The 20709-nt window shown below is 40.7% G+C and overlaps 1 protein-coding gene across 2 annotated transcripts in view; it reads left to right on the top strand.

Moving 5' to 3' along the window:
• CRYZ (crystallin zeta) overlaps positions 1-20709 on the top strand; it is a 33042-nt gene that overhangs the window by 2101 nt on the left and 10232 nt on the right. Inside the window, exons 2-5 of one of the 2 annotated variants that reach the window (XM_075557338.1) lie at positions 5419-5571; positions 8849-8979; positions 11025-11188; positions 16745-16796. In XM_075557338.1, the coding sequence (XP_075413453.1) occupies positions 8971-8979; positions 11025-11188; positions 16745-16796 (225 nt within the window). In that variant the 5' untranslated portion in view covers positions 5419-5571; positions 8849-8970. Of the gene's footprint in view, positions 1-3953; positions 4078-5418; positions 5572-8848; positions 8980-11024; positions 11189-16744; positions 16797-20709 lie in introns of both variants that reach the window. The other variant, XM_075557335.1, reaches the window with a different exon arrangement.

Here is a 20709-nt window from a genome sequence, read left to right as displayed (position 1 = left end):
TTCAGATTTTTAAATCTACTTCATTATTATCACTGTAGATTATCTTTCTAAGAAATTAAATTTCTCAAAATTAATTAAAGGGTCTCTTGATCAAATGTACTTACTCCATTATGTCAAAGGATGAGCTGAAAGAAAGGAAATAGCATTAGCTCACAACATATAAAGTACGAGGCAAAAATGGTGAAACTTCATCTCACATGCTTTAGATGTCAGGAGAGACCAGTCCTTGGAGAAGGACATCATGCTTGGTAAAGTAGAGGGGCAGAAAAAGAGAGGAAGACCATTAATGAGATGGATTGACATAGTGGCTTCAAAGCAATTGTAAGGATGGTACAAGGCCTGGCAGTGTTTCATTCTGTTGTGTATAGGGTCTTTATATGGCACCTAACAATAACAACAACAACATTTAAAGTATAGGACATTGGTTCTAGTTCTGCATATATGTGATTCTAGCAAATCACTTAGCCTCCTGCTGTTTGTTTTCTTATCCATAAAATGGATAATAGTTTCATATATATAATAAAATTGTGGCTATAATAACTTTTGCTTCACTATCTTATTAAAATGATTGTGTCAATGGAGGACTAGTGCTTTTTAGAAGAAATCCGGTGTTTTCGAAGTTTAAGACAGACCATACAATAACAGGTGCCCTGTAATTTGACCCTTTTTGAATCTCCTCTGATGTAGTATCTGTATTATCAAGCTATGATGGTCTGGTGGGTAGCTGAGGGGACTTAAGGACTCTGAGTACAAACTAGAGCCTGATCAAGCATAGTGGCACAGGCTCAGTGAGAAACAGGATCCGCAGAAACAAAGTAGAAGAGAGTGCTATAAAGGTATGTCTCCTTAGAGGCTCCGTAGAGCAGGGTGGCAAAGTGGTAGGTCTTTGAAATCCAGTTTAAGGATTTCCCTCCTTTATTCCTTTTCCCAACATAGTGCATACCAGAATGCAGGGTGGGAGTCTGTGTGTTAGATACAAGGTCAACAGCTTGTCCCAGGCATTTGGTATTATTTCCATACTTTTTGAGGATTATGGTGATGGCTGTTGGATAGATGTGAGTGTTGTATCCCTGTGTGGTGTAAAAGGGCTAGTGATTAACTATTAGCAGAGCTGTCTCTAAAGACAGGCCTAATGACTTACTTCTGAATGGTCACCAAAACTCAGACTCACCACCATGGAGTCAGTGCTGACTCACAGTGACTGCCCTCCCCGCCCCCCCCCCCCCCCAGCCCCGTGGGTTTCCTAGACTATAACTGTTCATGGGGGTAGAAAGCCTTGTCTTTCTCCCTTCGAGCTGATGGGTTTTTTGAACTGCTGACCATACAAATCACAGCCCAAATCATAACCACTACACCAGTAGGGTTCCTGACTGAATGGTCACAGTCTTAAAAATAGTGTAGAACAGTTCTGCTGTGACCACATGGTCCAAAGCTGGAATTGGCTCTTTGGTAACTAACTAAAAACAACTGATAGATAATTAGGAGTCCAGAATAACACGAATGATTCCGCACTCAACTGCTAGTCAAAGAGTTGGCTATTTGAACCCACCCGGAAGCACCCTGGAAGGAAGAGCTGGCAATCTGTTTCTGGAAGCTTTTATGCCTTTGAAAATCCTATGGAGCAGTTCTGTGATCCTGTCCAGTTGTCCCTGGCCTCCCACTTCACTTTCCTTTGAAGAATTGCGGAGTCATTGGGCCAGTTGCAGAAGGAAAGTATCACACAGGCACAGGATCTGACTCAGTCAAACATTTATTTCAAAGTGAAAGTACCTGCCCAAGAAGTCAGACTCTGCGGAGTGGAGACAACCTAGGGCGATATAATGCAGAAATATTTATTCTACTTTTACAAAGGTACAGTAGCTAAGGGGAGAGATATTTATGATTGTTTAGGGAGAATGGGGGGACTGTCTGATAGTTTGGGGTCCATTCCTCACTTTTCCTTATTCAGTCTACTCGGAAGTGGCCTGGTGAGCTCCTAAGTGATGGTAAACTGTCATGGCACTAGTTCACTGACATCCAATCGATGATGGTTCATAGGGACCCTATAGGACAGGGTAGAAGGGCCCCTGTGAGTTTCTGGGTTTGAAACTATTTATAGGAGTGAAAACCCTTTTCTTTTACCCACTGAGCAGCTGGTGGTTTTGAACTGCTGAGCTTGCAGTTAACAGTGGTATGATTTTTGTCATAATAAGGAGCAAGGTTCTTTCGGCCATTTCCCCCCCACCACAATACTCAAGGTGGGAGAGAGTTCTATATTTGATGGGTCCTTGAATTAGTAAAATTTACTGAAGTTTATCAGCTGAATTCTTCTTTATTTGGAGAATGTTTTTCAGTGACTTTTCCTAGCTCCTCCGTCCTGTCTCTTACAGTTTCACTTAAACCCACTCCTTGATTCTGTCCTTCAATGTTCCAGCTGTGACCTCCAACCTTTGGAAATTTCACTTTATCTTGTCAATCAATTTAATATCAAATTGATTTTAAATACAGGGTTTTAAAATGATACAAACTTCTGATGAATCATATTAAGAGCTTGCCTTTAATAATACACCAACTTTTTTTTACTTGCCCCTTGTACATGGAATGATAAGTGGTAATGGGCATGGTCACTACTCTGCGTCATCCTGTGCCAAGCTTCAATACACTAGAAGCCTGAATTCTTTCCTTTCAGGTCCTCGGTCCTTTCTGATGTTTAAGCTGTTTGTGGTTGGTGAATAGGATTATTCCACTAGGTAGCAAAGTAGTTTGTGGTTGGCAATATGATAATTCCACAATGTAGCAAAGATGTTTTAGGTGGAGGCAGAATCTAATATTATCTGAGGTGGTTAACTTCAACAAATTATGATAAGCCTTAAGCAAGATGATAGAGATATAGTTATCTAAATCCTTTCATGACATTACTATTGGTCCTGTCCTGGTAGTGTAGTGCTTATGTTTTGGGCTGCTAGCCTCAAGGTCAGCAGTTCAAATCCAGCAGCCGCTTAGTGGGTAAAAGATGAGGTTCTCTATTCTGTAAATAGTTTCAAACTTGGAAACCACAGTGGCAGTTCTACACCCTGTCTTATAGGGTGGCTTTGAGTTGGAATTGACTCAATGGCAGTGACTTTTGGTTTTGCAGCAAATATAAGTTTATATGTAAATTTTTTTTGCCTTTGGGTTTGTTAATTCTGAGGATTTGTTTTTTCATTTTAATGTTAATAGCAGTAAGATAGCAAGGCCAGCTTAATCTTGTACTTTACAAAAGATTATGTACACAAAGCAAGGGTTTTCATTTTTAGTGCATTTCCCCCTTAATGGAGCTGAGCATTTAACCACTGCTTCACCCGGACTCCTTGAAGATAGGCGCACCCACAACTATCCAACCAATTCCAACTTATAGTGACTTTCTATAGGGTTTCCCAGACAGTAATTGTTATGGGAGCAGCCTGCTTCATCATCCTCCTGTGGAAGAGTTGTTGGGATTGGGCATGGGCATTTCAATTATGTAAAATTTTAGATATTAAAATGCTAAGCTTTGTTAAAACTAGATGGTATGTAACCATTTATTTGCTCTTTTAAAATTTTTTTCTACATTTAAAATAATAATGGGACAAAAGGAGGTTTTTTCCATCTAATATCAAATATAACTTTCATTAGTTTCTAAATATTCCAAGAAATTGTCACTGAAGTGTGCACAAAAGGATACCTAAGCTGTAGGGTGTCTATCCAGATGTTTTTGTTTGTGTGTTTGATTTTCTTGTTGAAGGCACTGAATGCCTACAGGACGAGTATTAAGTGTTTTGCTTTGTAGCTGAAGGATTTGTAACATGAAAGGTCTTTAAACATGAAATGAGATCAGTAGTAGGCTCATGATTTAAAATGTTGGTTGAGACATTATTTGATCTGCTCCCCCCAAGGGAGAAAACACAGTGACAGCCTAGATACAATATGATAATACATTGATTTTTTTTTTTTAGTATCTAGATCCCCATGGCAACTGGACAGAAGTTGATGAGAGCTATTAGAGTTTTTGAATTTGGTGGACCAGAAGTGCTGAAACTCCAATCAGATGTTGCACAGCCAACACCAAAAGACCGTCAGGTGGAAACAAGTAGTTTAAAATGGGCAATAATGACACCGAATGTGAACATATAGCACATTTAACAAGTTCAGTAAAAGCAGGCTCAATAATTTTTAAGGCATTGGGTTAAGACAAAATTTGTATTGTTCATATGTATGAACTCTGAGTTAACACACTTCCAGCAGTTAGTAACAGAAGTATGAAAAGCTCTGACTATAGGAAAAACTTATAGCCAAGAGTCATCCATGCAATGGAATGCCTCAATTATTTTGAATGAAGTCATATTCTAAGTAGTTTTGCATAAAGTATTTTGTTATAGACTTTTAGCATTTTAAGATCAGTAGGGAAACAAATTTTTTCTATTTGTAAGCTTTTTTGCATCTTTTCATAGAATGCAAATGTAGAGTTTAATTATATGTGATGACTTTAACAACAATATACCTTTAATTCAAAATTATGTGTGTTTTAAGGTATCTCCCATGGTTCCAGAATCTAATTTCCTTAGCAAACCTTTTGAGAGTTTTTTCAGTTTAGCTGGAGGCTGGCTTCGCGGATTCATACCCCTTCCTCTAAGGGTGTTGTATCAACATCGTGTTCTATCTGGATTCTCTGTGGAGCCCTCTCAGTCCTTCTGGCTTTCCACATTTTATCTCTTTGACCTGCAACACCTTGGGAGGCTAGCCACAAGGTTAGCAGTTCCAGGTTCAAATCTACCAACTGCTCAGGGGCGAAAGAAAAGACTTTCTACTCCCCTAATAATTTACAGTCTTGGAAACCCACAGAGGGAGTACTACTCTGTCCTACAGGGTTTTTATGAGTGGAAAATCATGACAATGAGTTTTAGAGTGACTCTTTTGCTACTCGTATCTGTGAAAGAAACCAGAATATAAAACTTTTCTTATTTACTCAGGATGAATAGGAAATAGGTTTTATTTCAAATAGAGCTCGCTGAAGCACATCCCCAACAATGTTTCATACATTATATTTTCAAAGGAGCCCTGGTGATATTTGAGGTTAGGTGTTGGACTGCTGACTACAAGTTTGATATTTCAAAACTACCATCCATTCTTTAGAAGAAAAATGAGATTGTCTGCTCCTGAAAAGATTCAGTGTCTCAGAAACCTTATACAAAGCCATCACGATGAGTGAGAATTGACTTGATGGTAGAAGCCATTTTGCCTTATCTTTGCAATTACATTTTCATTTACTGCAGTAGAAGATGAGCTTGTTGAAGATTAGGGCCTGGTTTTTGTTACTTTGATTTCATTTTTATACATCTCGTAATCAGCACAGTCCTTGTATAATACTGAATAATTGCCCGAATGTCTCTCTATGTGAACTAAAATACATTGTCCTTTCAGGTTCTAATAAAAGTCCATGCATGTGGTGTAAACCCAGTGGAGACATATATTCGATCTGGTACTTATAGTCGGAAACCAAGCTTGCCTTATACTCCTGGCTCGGATGTGGCTGGAGTAATAGAAGCTATTGGAAATAATGTATCTACTTTCAAGGTAATGTATCTTTAATAATTTCTGTTTGGGCTTAAAACATAACTGTAAAGTGTATCTATATTTAAGAATTTAAAAGACCGCCATTGCATATTGCATCTTACATCCATTTTGCCACTTGGGGGACTCCTCTAGTCAAAAAAGAAAGTGCTTTTTATTCAGATGCCTTTTTGTTTTCATTGTTGGGGATACAGTCTGTGTAATTTCTTCCCATAAACTTGAACTGTGATCCCTTTTGATTTAACAGAAATTCACAAGAAAAGAAAACATACACAGAAATTATGCTATTTTCTAACCCTTGTAATACACATGACAACATGATTTTCAATCCTTTGTATAGATTGAGCTTCACAGAATAAAGGGAAGGTTAATTCTCTTGTGAAATAAGTAAAAGATGAGAAAATGCAAGGTCGCCATATAGTTTTTAGAGCTCTGACTCAGACGAAGGTGACTGAGTCGATGAAAGTGTTAGGATCATGGCTTTTGTTATTTATATTCCAAAAGGCACATAAACCATAGATAGTATATCTGTAGTCTAGCATCCTTCCTCATAATTCCTTGACCTAATCAACTTTGGCAGGACATTTACCAGAACTGAAGCGACACAGAGAAGATTAACGTGGCCCCTGCATAGGACGACGGGCAAATTCCTACAGCTTTCTGACTTCTGCCCTCATGACTGCACTGAAATGATTCTTGCTAATGTTACTAATGGCCTCTATATGGCTGAAGTTAATGGGCCCTTTTATGTCATTATCTTTCTTGACTTTTCCGTGACTTTTGACATTCTCAGATACTTATTTTTCTTATGAAAAATCTTTTTCTTCAGCTTCTGTGACTTCATTGTCTCCTGCTCTTCTCCCCTCTTCTGATGTCGACATCCGTTTTCAGGGCTCTTTTCCTCTGGATGTGTAATTATTCGTGATGCCTCAGCTTTCTGCCTACTTTGACCTTAGCTTCTTGTATTATGTACCTTCTTTGGATGTACGACATTTCCATCATCAAAGAAGTTCTGTTGGAGAGTGTTGAATCCACATGGTCAACCTCCAAACCCAAACCAAACTCTCTGCTCTAGAGTCAAATCTGACTCTTAGTGATCCCATAGGATAGACTAGAACTGCCCCTGTGGAGTTCCAAGATTGTAGCTCTTGACCGAAGTAGAAAGCCTGACCTCTCTCCTATGTGGCAATGCAAAAGCTCACTGCCATCGCTTCAATTCCGACCCATGGGTTGAACTGCTGACTTTACCATTAGCAGCTCAATGCATAATCCCCTACATAAACAAGGTGCTTGAAGTCTAAATTCAAAGTGCCATTTCTAGGGGAAGGCTTTCTGTGTTGGCTCTGGGGATAGGCCTTTGGCTCCTTTCAACATTTGTGGATTTGTGGACCTTCCTTGAAGATCTCCATGTGTCCTGGCAGCAATTTCCTCCTGGGTCTAGGAATTTCTTAGTGTAGGGAGGCTAGATCCCAGGATGGACTCTCCTCCTGGCTCTTCTTTCTTGGTGGTATGAGGTCCTTCTGATATTTGCTAACTTCTCTGTTTCTTTATCTCTTAAAAAATAAAAGGTGTTGCAGGCTGCACTCAGGAAAACTCCCCTTTTGATCAGGGCCATGATGCAATTAAGGTTGTTGCATCTTGTCCTTGATCCTTGTTTTGATTTATCACATCAGATTTCATTATAAAGGATCCTTATATATCCATCATATACATCATTATATTACTGCTAAACCAGCGTATTATGGTTCAGCTAGGTTGGCACATATTGGGGGGATGCAATTCAATCCATGAAAATGATTTTTATCTGAATTTCTATGAAAAAAAAACCCAACTTATTGCCACCTCGTCAACGTCAACTCATAGGGTAGAACTGCAACTGTGAGTTTCAGAGGTTGGAACATTTTTCCAGCCTCATTTGTCTCCTGAGGAGCTGCTGGTGGTTTCAAACTACTGACATTGCAGCTCACAGCCCAATGAATAAATAATCACTAACCACCAGGAATTTCTCTAGTAAATACTACCCTCCTTTTATCCTCCTCAAATTTGTCCTTAGTCAAGGAGTATTTTTTCAAAAATGTGAACTTGGTTGTATTACACCTCTGTTTTAATTCTTGCTTTCATCCCCGATGGTGCTGTGGGTTAGGGTGTTGGGCTGCTAATTGCAAGGTCAGCAGTTCAAACCCACCAGCTGCTCTATAGGTTAAAGATGAGTGTCTGTTTCAGTCTTGAAAACCTGGCATGGTAATGCTATGTGCAGGAGGCAGTTTGATGGCCATGGGTTTAGCATGTGTTTTGGTTTTAATAAATCCTTATAGTCTTCAAGCTATCTTTGAAACTCATTCTGTTATGAAATAATACTCCATGCTCTCTTCCATCTGTCTTTCCATTCTCATTTCTTACTCTCTCACCCTGTAGGTTATGTTTTAATAACGAGTTGCTTGTCATTCCCAACACATTTATGTTCTTTCATCGCAGTATCTTTGTTCAAATTGGCTCTTCTGCTTGGCAGAATTAAAATGGAAGTCATAAACATGAGTTCGGTAGAGTTTACACTTCCACATTAATCTTTTTCTAGTCTGTCTCTTCAACATACCATGTACTGAACTACTTGTTTACTGGGTATAAATGCAGGTAATTTCTCAGCAGTTATTCATGCCTCTCTTTCTTAGTTTCATAAGACAATTATTCCAAATTACTAAAATTTGTGTGGCTTAAAACAACATAAATGTATTATCTCATACTTTTAGGGGCTTGAAGTTTCAGTTCAGGGTATCAGAAGATTAAATCTCTGTGAAAGCTCAAAGAAGATCCTTTCTCATCTTTCCTAGCCTGTGGCAGCATGACTCCAATGTCTGTCTCTGTCATTACATGGCCATCTTCCTACTGTCTCTCTCTCTCTCTTGCTCTCTGTGTGTCTTTTCTCCTATTTTATAATCATTTTGACTTGGGACACATTGCATTTCAATATGACCTCATGTTAACTTAATCATACTTGAAAAATTTTGAATTTCTGAATAAAGTCACATCCACGAGTACTGGAGTTAGAACATAAATATATCTCTCCGGGAGACTTAAATTAATGCCAAATTACTGCTCCCTTTTCCTGTAATAACTTTTCCAAATTCTAGTTTTCAAAATGTACTATCCTTCATATATTAGCTTCTCAATGACAATATTTTTGATTTCCTCAGTTTAAAAATCTTTTTTTAAATACTCTGATGACGATCATATTTTTCCCATTTTATAATTATTTCTATCATCTTAATCTCCCTCCTCCAAGATTTTAGGATGCCTGAGGCTGCTATTGTTAGTTGCTGTTGTGTCTGCACCGTCTCTCCTGACGACTATATCTAACAGAATGAAATATTGCTCCATCGTGCACCATCTTCACATTAGAGTGGCATGTCCAGAGTAAGTGAGCTGACATCTTGCCATCTTCCTAAGGAGGATTCTGCGTGTATTTATTTTCAGATGGAGTGGCTCATTCTTCTCCCACTCTGCAGTGCACTCAGGGGTCTTCATCAACACAACAGTTTGAACACATTGTTTCTCTGTCTTCCTTTTTTGCTATCTAACTTTCCCATGCATATGAAGGAAAGGCCAGCTTTGGGTCAGATGGGCCTTAATGTTACTCATTAAGGTGACATCTTTGGTTTTTAACACTTTAAGAGAGCTTTGCAGCAGATTTTCCCAGTGAAATACACTGGTTAGTATATTGACCACTGTTTCCATTAACTTGCTCATTCAAGTAGAGTGGATTTATTAGCAACTCCAGTTTTTTTCTGTTTATCAGTTATCAGTCCGATTGTGAGGATTTCTGTTTCTCCGTATTCAGGTACAATTCATTCTGAAGACTATAGTCTTGGACTGCCTGTTTGAGTTGGTTTCAATACAGTTCAAACATTTACTAAGATTCAACTATATGGAAGCATTTCTTTATGTTATACAAGGAATTCTATTAACAATAATAATCCTCATCGGAAGCAGGAAAACCTGATGCTAGAGATTACAGAGTGTCTTGCTAGTATTTTTCCATATAGAAGTAAAGCAACATTTTCTAGATAGTGGGTTCTTAATAAATATTTGGATTGTATTGAGATCAGTTCAACATATCTTTTAAGCTGTAGAAACAAGGTTAATCTTGCCATGGTTATTCTAGACCATTTGCAGACAGCACTATTAAGCTGGTAATGCTTGCCTGATTCCTAGATACCTTTCAAACTCCTTCTTTGTCCTTCTGTACAAGTGCTGTGATTTTTCAGATCTCTTAGCTATACACTATAGATATTTGAGCAGGTATTGTCTTAATATCCTTCCTGTTAAAGAATCATTATTTTTGTTTTCATGAAAGAGGGGCTAAGGGAGGTCTTTGTAGTGGGCAGGTTTATTTCTCCTACTGTTCAAGTCATATTAGGCTTATGCCTGTAGAGTGCCTTACCTCTACCTCATTCATATGTGTGCTTCTGAATGACAAAGATTCAGTAGACGTACTGAGAGTTTGCTGTTCCTAGTGGTGTGACAAGTGAAGAAGCCTGGCCTGTCCTATCCTGCTGACAAGATCCTAGGTTTGTTTTTTGCTATGTGGTGCAGGGATGAAAAGTGGTGGATATGCAGAAGTGAAGAAATTCATGTTTGGTCTGTAGAGGAGACTACATGGTATTTGTTTCTCTCCTGCAGCATTAAAAAAAATCATTTTATTAGGGATACATACAATTCTTTTCACAATCCGTGCATACATCATTTGTGTCCAGCATTTTTAACAGCTAATAATGGTTTGTGCTATCACACATTTTCTAACTACTTGACTTTGAGCAAATTGGTGAACTTCTTTATAAAATTCCTCTTCTATATAGTGGGATTAATATAAATTGGAGATAATAAAAGTACCCACTTTATAGGTTGTTTTGAATATCAAATTAGGCACTAGGAAGAAGATACTATATGTAGTACCTAGCAAGAAAAGTTCTCTATAAAGGTCAGTCATCTTTATCATTATGGCATCTGAGGGTTCTCCTTTAATCTTTAATGTTTATTATTTCTTTAATGTTTTAAAATTTTCTTTAATCTTTTTTTCCCACAGGTTCCCATTACTAAAACATTATAAAATTTGAATATTATTAAAAGTTATTTTTATTAGATCTAATAAGTAGACAACAAAGGAACCCCGGCGGCACTGTGGGTTAAGTGCTGGACTGATAACTGCAAAATCAGTAGTTCAAACCCACCAGCTGACCCACAGGAGAAAGAAGAGGCTTGTCACTCCCAGAAAGATACACAGCCTCAGGAACTTCTATACAGGGTCACAGTGAATTTGAATGGACTCGATGCCCATCAGTTTTAAGAGACAACAGCATATAGTCACTTGTTTTTTGACAAAGGTTGTGTTATAAAGGATTGTGCCTGGTTTGACTTCTCTTTGAATCCTGATGCATTTATTAATTGATCTCTTCCCCTAGAAAGGTGACAGAGTGTTCACTGTCAGCACAGTCTCTGGGGGCTACGCAGAGTACGCTGTTGCGGCCGAAGACATGGTTTACTCACTGCCAGAAAAGCTGGACTTTAAGCTAGGAGCTGCCATCGGTGTCCCTTACTTCACTGCATGCCGAGCTCTACTCCACAGGTAATAGCATGCGCTGCCAAATAGAACTAGCACCAAAGAAGGGCGATATTAACCACCTTCCTCCTGCCATCTGTCCCTCCACCTGCCTGTCACTTTGGCTTACCAGTTGCTTACCATTAAGCATTTATGGAGTGGAAACTGCTCATTTGGAGGGGCTTGCTCATCACTGGGGATACACTGAGGAGCAAAATGTTCTTTGTTTTCAAGATGCGTATGCTCTAGCAAGGGAGATGATGTAAGAGGAACAATAGGTGCATAGGACGCGGAAGCTGCAGTGGTAGAGATGCGGCTCACAAGTGTGTGCCGATGGTGATCAGACAGGGCTTCTTAGTAGGGTGGGAGGCTTGGCATCACTTAAAGCCCTGGCTCCACAATCCTGTTGCACATCAGAATCATGTGAGCAATAATTCAGAAGTACAATCCAGTGCCCTGTCCTGGGTCTGCTTGCCAGTTTTTCGGGCTGGAACCTGAGAAACAGCATTTTAACTGATCTTGCAGCTGTTTGAAAATATCAGAAAGAAGCTAGCCTGCGGAAGAGCAGAAGGAGTTTTTGGTGATGAGAACAGCGTGGAGCACGGGGAGAACAGTGTGTCACATTGGAAGAGGATAGCAAGTTGGCTTTGTTGCATAGGAGCTTTTGAGACAAAAAGAGGCAAAGGATAAGGCTGGAACATAGTCCTCTCATTGGTAAGTTCCGAGTTACAAAAACGTAGAGTATAGATTTCACACATTGTTCTATAAGCGATTGGAAGGTTGGACATCAGGGAAGAGACGAGCCAGTCAGGGTGCAGTGTAGCAACGATGAAACATACAACTTTCCTCTAGTACCTAAATGCTTCCACCCCCCGTGCTATCATGATCCCTATTCTACCTTACAAATCTGGCTAGACCAGAGGATGTACACTGGTACAAATAGGAACTGGAAATGCAGGGAATCCAGGGTGGATGATCCCTTCAGGACCAGTGGTGTGAGTGGCAATACTGGGAGCGTAGAGGGAGGGTGGGTTGGAAAGGGGGAACTGATTACAAGGATCTACATGTGACCTCCTCCCTGGGGGACAGACAACAGAAGAGTGGGTGAAGGGAGACGTTGGGCAGTGTCAGATATGACAAAATAATAATTTATAAATTATCAAGGGTTCACGAGGGAGGGGAGAGCGGGGATGGAGGGGAAAATGAGGAGCTGATGCCATGGGCTTATGTGGAGAGCAAAATTTTGAGAATGATGAGGGTAACGAATGTACAAATATGTTTTATACAATTGATATATGTATGGATTGTGATAAGAGTTGTATGAGCCCCCAATAAAATAATTAAAAATAATGCATGGGAGCAATGATGCTAGCTGTCAGCACTTGACTCTTTATATTAAAGAAATGATTATAATACTTGTAAAAAAGAGAGAAAGAGATTGGGAGCTATGAATTGTTTTACTGAGATTTTTTTGTTTTACCTAGATCACTTATCTGCTGTGTGAAGGATGAATTTGAGGATAGGATGGAGACAGTTAGGAGGTTCCTGTAAATTCTCCTTCAGATAAAACACCTGTGGACAAGAGCAGGGGACCTGGTAAAAGGGAGGAAGAAAAAATGACAGCTATTTAGGAAGACAAAATCAGGATTTTTATCAATTGTTTGGTGAAAGCGACAGGAAGGCTTAAGCATAGTCCGCACTTGGGTAGTATCTCACTGAAACAAATGAATACTACGTTCCAAAGGGAATGATAAGTCCGGCTTTGGCTCGAAGCTCAGAGATAGATACCCTAACGGAGACGGCTAGCAGTCTGTTGAGTTTAGGGATCTGAAGCTTAAAATTTAGAGGCAGAAACGTGAAGTTATCAGCACATACGTGATATTGGACAAGATAATAAGGCATAGAAATATAGAATGGGTATGAAACCCAGGGAACACCTGGGTCCCCTAGCATTTCCGAGGATAGTCCCTGGAAGAGGGGACAGTCTTGGGGAGAACATCCCAAGATCAAACACATCTAAATATCCTAGTATAAGAGTAAGTGCAAGACAGAGAGTAAGTTAAGGACAGATCTGGGTTAGAATACTGTTCTCACTGTCCACTAGCTGAGTGACTAGGGGTCCAGTTGTTTCTCTGTCTCAGCTATCGTTTTCTGATTTGTGAAACACAATTATTAACAGCATTTACTTTATAGAGTGAGGTGAGAATGAAATGAGATGATGCATGTAAAACAGCACAGAAACTGACATATATTAAGAGTTTCATGTTTAAAATTTTAAATTGGCATCTCTAGTGGTGACAGTTAATGTTGGACTAAAAGAGAGAAATCCATCTGTCAAATGCTTCCATGAATTCTATTTAAGAGACTATCAGTTGGGTTTGGCAATTCAGAGATCATTGGTAGCTTTAGATTACTTTCAGTAGATTGATGTGGCAGAGGTTGAATGGAATGGGTTGAGGAACAAAGTGGAATTCAATTTATTGAATGCGAACTCAAACCCAAACCCAAACTCACTATCACCAATTCAATGTAGACTCATAGCAACCCTATAGGACCAGGTAGGACTGCCTCTGTTCTTTCCCGGAATGGTAACTCTTTACAGGAGTAGAAAACCGGTTTTCCTCCTGCAGAGCAGCTGGTGGTTTTCGAACTGTTGATCTTGTGGATCACAGCTCAATGCATGACCACTGTGCCACTAGGGTTTTTTGTTTGTTTGTTTGTTTTTGTAGGAAACCCTGCTGGATCAATTCAAACACACCAGCTACTCCAGGAAAGAAAGATGAGGCTTTCTAGTCCTGTAAAGATTTGCAGCCTCAGAAATCCCATGGAGAGAGTTCTACTCTGTCCTATAAGGTCAGAATTGACCCAATGGTTTAGTTTTAGGTTCTTCTTCCAGAAGGATGAACAACTTTGTTTTGGAAGAAATGCAACCAGAGTATTCATTTGAAGCAAGGAATGTGAGACCTTCGTCTCATGCACTTTGGATATTTTATCAGAAGGTCAAGTCTCTGGAGAAGGACATCAGGCATAGTCAAGTAAGAGTGAAAAAGAGGAAGGTCTTCAGTGGGATGGTTTGGCCTGGTGGCAGCAACCATGAACTCAAATATAGCAACCATTATGAGGAAGGGGAGAACTGGGCAGGATTGTGTTCTATTGTGCACGCGATCGCTGGGAGTTGGAACCAACTTGATTGCACCGAATGGCAACAATGGGGACAAAGATGGCTTCTCTTAGGATGTACTTAAGCATGTTTGTAGCTTGGTGAAAAGACCATGTGGAGAGAAAGAGATTAAAGTTGTCACAGAAGAAGCAATCGCTGGTTGAGCAAATCGTATGTGAGGCAAGGTAGAAAGGTCTGAGACAGAGGTAGAGAATTTGGTTTCTAGTAAAAAAGATCGGTCAGCCGTTAAGCCTAGGAGAGGTAAAGATGGTATCCTTATAGAAATGTCTGTGGGTCAGGAGTGTGGGAAGCTCATCGTGACCCCATTTCTTTTCCTAATTAAGTTATAGTGATCTTTTGAGAATGGAACTGGCACCAACATGCATAGTTCAATGACGTTCTTCTCCAGTGCTCAGCCTTTGGGATAAAGTAGCAAGAGGGTAAATGTTGTCATTAGCCTAGGCCTGGAGTGCTGGTGGCAAAATGCAACAGCTGAAAGGACAGGAGAGCACTGGTGAGAAAGAAGCTGGGGACATATGTGGGCCATGTAGGAAAGAGGGCATGTGGCCAAAAGCACCGAGTGGGCAGACACGGCTCTTCTGAGGCCTAGGGGTGTCTCTGCAGTTAGGATTGTATAGTTCATTGGTGTCTGATGTTCTCAAGTGGGATGGCTGGGCTTCTTGAGCAGACTGAGCTCCCGCGGAGAGTGGCCCGTGTGAGAGGAAATCCAGGAATGGCAGTGCTGGGATTTCTTTGGGTGAACGTTGCCATCTCCTCGATCGGGGCAGAACACGCGGGAGAAGAGAACGCCTGGCAGTCTAACGGTAGCGAGCCAGCAGGTGGGCCTGTTCTCTCCTCACACTTCTAGATCCCAGGTCTTAGGACCATGTGTTCGTAGTCTTGTTTATAAGATTGTTTTTGTTTTACTTCATTGAGAAGTATTGCATGTTTTGTCCACTTAGTCCCTCAGTTTAACTCACACACAGTCCCCTCTAATCCCCAAGCTAGAGGGTGAGAGAAAGTGCCATTAATTTACTGTTCCCTATTGCCCTGTGTTCGCCGTTGGCACAGAGCCTTGAGCAGGACTCCAGGTTTCTGTGTTCTCACCAGCTTGAGTGTAGCATCTCCACAGTGTGCCTGACTCGCATTGTTCTAAGGAGTGAGATCTTCCCGGAGAGCCTGAGCTGCATCCCGTAGCAGCTGCTGCCATGTGACATTGGCACTCATCCATCTGGAATACTAAAGCTCTCCCCCAGCCCCCTACAAGCTGTCTTGTTTCTTGTTTTTAGAACATAATAGAAACATTATGTACAGAAGTAAAAAGAATGAAATGTCATTTTACCACAGACCCTAGCAACTTTAGTGAGTAACCTGGGTACTTTTGTGGCAGGCTTTCTTGTTCATTACTCTCGTACCTTTGCTGAGTGAGTATTGCATTTTGGTCTGTGGACATAAGGCTTGGCACAACCTCATATCTGGTGACCTGGAGAAGTATAAATGGTATTTTCTCCTGGGGAAAAAGAGCTTAGCCCCTGTGTTTACTTGGAAATTAATCTGGACTACAGAATAAAGGATGAGCTGTAATAAACCTGTGTTGACACTTTTCTTTGGGAATGAGTGAGATGAGACTGTAGGTCCTGCCATTTCACTTAACAGAAGCTGTAAGGGCTGCAGCCACTCCTATGCTGAATGAGGTCCCAGCATGCAGCCCAGGGCCTGGCACGTGATGAAAACTCTCTCTCTCTCTCTCTCTCTTTCTGTCTCTCCCCCCCACCCCCATCCAGCCCAGGACCTGATACGTGATGAAACCACTCTCTCTCTCTCTCCCCACCCTCCAACCCCCCCATCCAGCCCAGGACCTAGCACATGATGCAACCACACACATACACACACACACAGCTGAAACCCTTTTCTCAGAGTCTCTTCTGGCTGGGCAAGTCCACGCATTGTGGAGTAAAACTGCACTCCACAGGGTTTTCATGGTTGTGAGCTTCTGGAAGCAGATCGCCCGGCCTTTCGTCCACAGTGTCTTGGGTGGGTCAACCTTCTAGTTAATGGCTTACTACAAACCATTTGTACTCTCAGGATTCTTTGTCACATAGAAATCGTTGTTGTGTGAATGCGTGAGGAATAGGACGGAACAATGGGGGTAAGTTAGGAAGGAAGGAAAGGAAAGAGAAGGGATGAAGAAACGGAGGAAAAGACGTTTCTTTACCAATGGCCATGAAGGACCATTGTTTGATCCCATGGCACTTGGGGAAGAGTTTTGGGTTGGATGGAGGGATGAATTTTCTCTTGGGGTAAATGCTAGCCAATCTGGGGGAAGAACTTCATTAAACATAATGAAGAGCATCTCAGCTTAATTAGCTTCAAAAAATAAAGTGATGGAACCTTTGTGTGTGTGTTTTTTCCCATCCCACCAGTGCTCGTGTGAAAGCTGGAGAAACAGTTTTGGTTCATGGGGCAAGTGGAGGAGTAAGTATTTTTATTTTATCCTTTTAAGTTTATTGTCAGAGAGCTTTGTGGGCTTTCTATTATATTTCTTTTAGTGATTTTTCAAAGCTACAGTTATAAATACAGTGAAGGGTGCCATTTTCTTTTCTATAGTGAAGTTGCTTCTGAAGGTACCACATATACTTGGGTATAAGCTGACCCAAATATCAGCCGGGTTACCTAATTTTAACCACAAAAACTGCATTAAAATGTGCTGAAAAACTTGGCTTATACACAAGTATATACAGTAATCCTTCTGTCAGTCGTTTCGCATTGTTTGGTCAATACTACCGCATCAAAAATGTAGTCTTAGGATTTGTACCTGTGTTGAGTGTGGACCAAGACAATCTGCCCTCCTGCTTGCTTGCTTCCAAGTAGCATCTATTAAAAGACTGTTTACTGAATTTTAAACAGCTCTTTTTAGGTTAATATTAATTCCACATTCCCGCAGATAAGGAAACAGAGGCTCATTAAAGCTTTACCTACAAGGTAGCGCCAGACAGAACTGCAAAGCCGCCCTGTGAATTCCTAGTCCTGTCTCTCGTTCCTGCCTTGACTTGCCTGCTGCGCTTTGATGACATTCATGGAGCGCACGGTGTACAACTGTGTCCTTAACACCACAACCTATGGCTTAAAATGCTAATGTTGGGTGAGAGGGGAGGAAGAGAAAATTCAGAAGTATAAAATAAGCCCTTCAGTGAAATCAGCCACCAGCCACATGGCTGTCAGAAACCTCTTCAAGAAACCAGCTGTCAATCCGCCTCTAAGGAGCTTAGAGGAAAAGTTAGAGTTCTGAGGTTGGAATTTAACAAGAAATCCACATGACCTCTATCCTGCTTGTGGAGGCTTTAGAAAATTTTGGAGACAAGATTTCACATTTCTAAAATAAAGGGTTTGAGGGTAGATGGCTCGCTTTGAGGAGGCTGGTTAACCCTTTCTGAGTACTGTGTGTTTTGCAGGGGCATGGGGGCTAAGTTGAAAGAAGTACCATGTGAAAATAATCCCTTGCCCCCAGAATAATGGAGTGATATACTGAAAGGTTAAAGCTAGGCAGGTTAAAAAAACAAACCATTGTATTTTTCTGTTACTCTTACAAGGTTTCATACCCAGTTCCTCATGTACTTCACACAGAACAATTTTGAGGGGCTTAATAGATCGTTACTATTTACTAAAACCATCAAGAGTCTCTCTCTCTAGGACCTGAGAAAATGTGACCTATAGGCCTTGTCAAAACTCCCATTGTGTGGCTTCATGGAAGAGGCCATGCTTGGGTTAAATTAATCTTAACCTTAAACAGCTAAAGCATCTATCAAACGAATGCATGTATTTAAATTGTTCCGGCTTCCAGAAAGCTCACCTTGAGCTCTGTGTAGAACAAGGGATTTCAGTGTGGGGAGGTGGGGGTGGGAGAGAAGAGTTTAAAGGAAAATCTCTTTTCAGTCCCTTCACACGCCTGTAAAAAGCCCAGTTGCTTCACTGTGAATTTTTTTTTTTCTTTTTTCAAAAAGGCAAAATCGGCACTGTTCTCTGGGCTGGCAGAGAGTTTGTTAAATCCCTGGCTGGCAGGGATAGGCTGCCGACCTGGGGTGTGAAGCAGCGCTTCTGATCCTTACTGCCCTGTCAGAGGAGCACAGAGCACTGGGCTTTGTCTTCCTTCTGTTTGTACTTTCTGTTCCCTTTGAATTCAGATTTGGGGATTATGTTGTATATTTTAAATGGTGTAGAATTTACAAACATAGCCATTATCCAGATATGTCGGTGGAAAGTGCCCTATTTTTGTGTTTGCAAAATATGTAGAAGGAGTGGTACATAATCTATTGAAAGAATATTGCTAGTGTAATTGTTGAGAAGAATAGAAATAAGCAGTGCCTTTAAAATAACTATTGAGCTCCCTTTAATGCAGTTGAAGCATAAGGAGAAGTTATATTTACATTAAACTTTGAGTTGAAAATTTCATTTAGAGGCCTAGATTTATAAAAATTGAAAACTAAAGTGGTCAAAATCAATTGTGCTGACCCCGAGTGTATTGTGTTTCATCTAATTAGATGTATCTCCCTCCCTGTGAGTTCCATGTGCTTGTTTGATTGTTTTGGGTTAAATCAAGTCAGTCCCTGCCATGACGAGAGTCAAACTCATCTTCCCATGTCTCCCTGCCTTCAAGGTCCATGTCAATGACTTTCAGAGTCAGTGTTTCTGTCCTAATTTTAATTCATTTCTGCCATCAGTGTCCATTTAAATTATTTTCTCTTTTCCTTGGCCCATCATGATTTTACCATCCTCCAAATCAGTGGTTGTCTGGCACCCTGGTGGCATAAGGATTTACACATTGGGTTACTAATCACAAGGTCAGCAGTTCAAAACTACCAGGCTGTCCATTAGAGATAAAAGAGAGAGGCTTTCTACTACTCTAAAGAGTATCACTTTGGAAACCCACAGGGGCTGCTCCACTCTGTCCTATAGGGGCTTACCCATTGTGCTGCTAACCCATGCCAAGCTCAGCAGTTCAAAACCACCAGCTGCTCAGAGGGACAAAGGTGAGGCTTTCTATTCTCCAAAGGGGAAAAAGTCTCAGGCACACACAGGGTGAGTTCTACCCTGTTCTATAGGGGTGTTGTGAGTTGGCATCAACTCGATGCCAGTGCGTCTGGTGTTTTTTATAGAGTCATCAATTGGAATTCACTCAGCAGGAGTAAGTTTTTGAAAATCAGTTGTTATCAAGGATGTGATTCATTGCCTCCCCCAAGGACACTTAGCAATATCTGAAGACATTTGATTGTCACAACCAGGGAAGGGCATTCTAGGCAAAGCTTGCTACTAAACATCAATGCACAGCACAGTCTCTCCCAATAAAGAACTATTCAGTCAAAATGTTAATGAAACTAAGGTTGAGAATCCCTGCTGTAAATATATGTGACACCTGTACCTTTCCTTTGGCATTTCAAACATCTATATCTTAGGATTTTTAGGTAATTAAGTTACTAGTTTATCTCTATTCCAGAAATTTTTCTGTTCCAAGCACAGTAGTCTGGTATCAGTGATCTCATGCAGTCCTCGGACCTTACTTGCCTCCTCTAAGCTAGCGAATTTAAAATGTCTCTGTCCAGCTTTGAACAATTATGTGTCTTTACCCATGCTTGGCTTATTGCTGAACCTTTTCGATGAGCAATATGTAGCTCAGCGTGTTTGAATTGTAGAGCGTTCTTGATCCTTACACAAACTAGATTCTCTGTAGTCTTTTCTGTCTCAGTTAATTTACTCAGTGAATCTGGCCAAAGGTGGCATCTCTGTTTTTCTCTTTTCCTCACCTCCCAGTTTCTAAATTATATTTCCACTGCTTTTTATCTTTCTAGTTCTGCCACCTTAGTCCAACCCAGTGTCTGACCCAGACACTATTCTCCTAGTTGATTGCCCTCTTCCCATTTCCCCGGCCCCCCACATTCCTTTTGCATCACTTATAGTTGAAGTAATCTTTAAAAGTCTACATAAGAGCATGTCACTTCCCTGCTAAAGTTTCCCCCCATACTTCTCTGTCTCTTTTAAATAAGTTCCAAACCCTTTGCTTATACCGTCTAGGTCCTGTGTGATTGACCACTCTGTATCTCCCAGGCCCAGTCTCCATCCACTCCCTTCCACATTGACACTCCTTCTGCCTTTTGATCTCTCCCATTCCTTCCCACCTCTCCACTTCAACCCCTACACTCACCGTGCTTAGATGGTCACACTTACTTCAGTCAGTTCTGCAGTTGACCTAGACCCCCCACCCCCATCTCCTTCTAACCTAGTCATCTCTCATATTTTCCTCACAACGTTTACCATTTGCTGAATTTAATTTAGCAATGTGTTTATTATTGTCCTTCCTTTTGTGGATGGCACATAATTTGTTGTTGGTGTTAAG

Source organism: Tenrec ecaudatus, chromosome 1 (assembly GCF_050624435.1).
Source record: "Tenrec ecaudatus isolate mTenEca1 chromosome 1, mTenEca1.hap1, whole genome shotgun sequence".
NCBI classification, from domain to species: Eukaryota; Metazoa; Chordata; class Mammalia; order Afrosoricida; family Tenrecidae; genus Tenrec; species Tenrec ecaudatus.
Note: the sequence above shows the minus strand (reverse complement) of the source record. Positions and strands in the feature narration are given on the sequence as shown.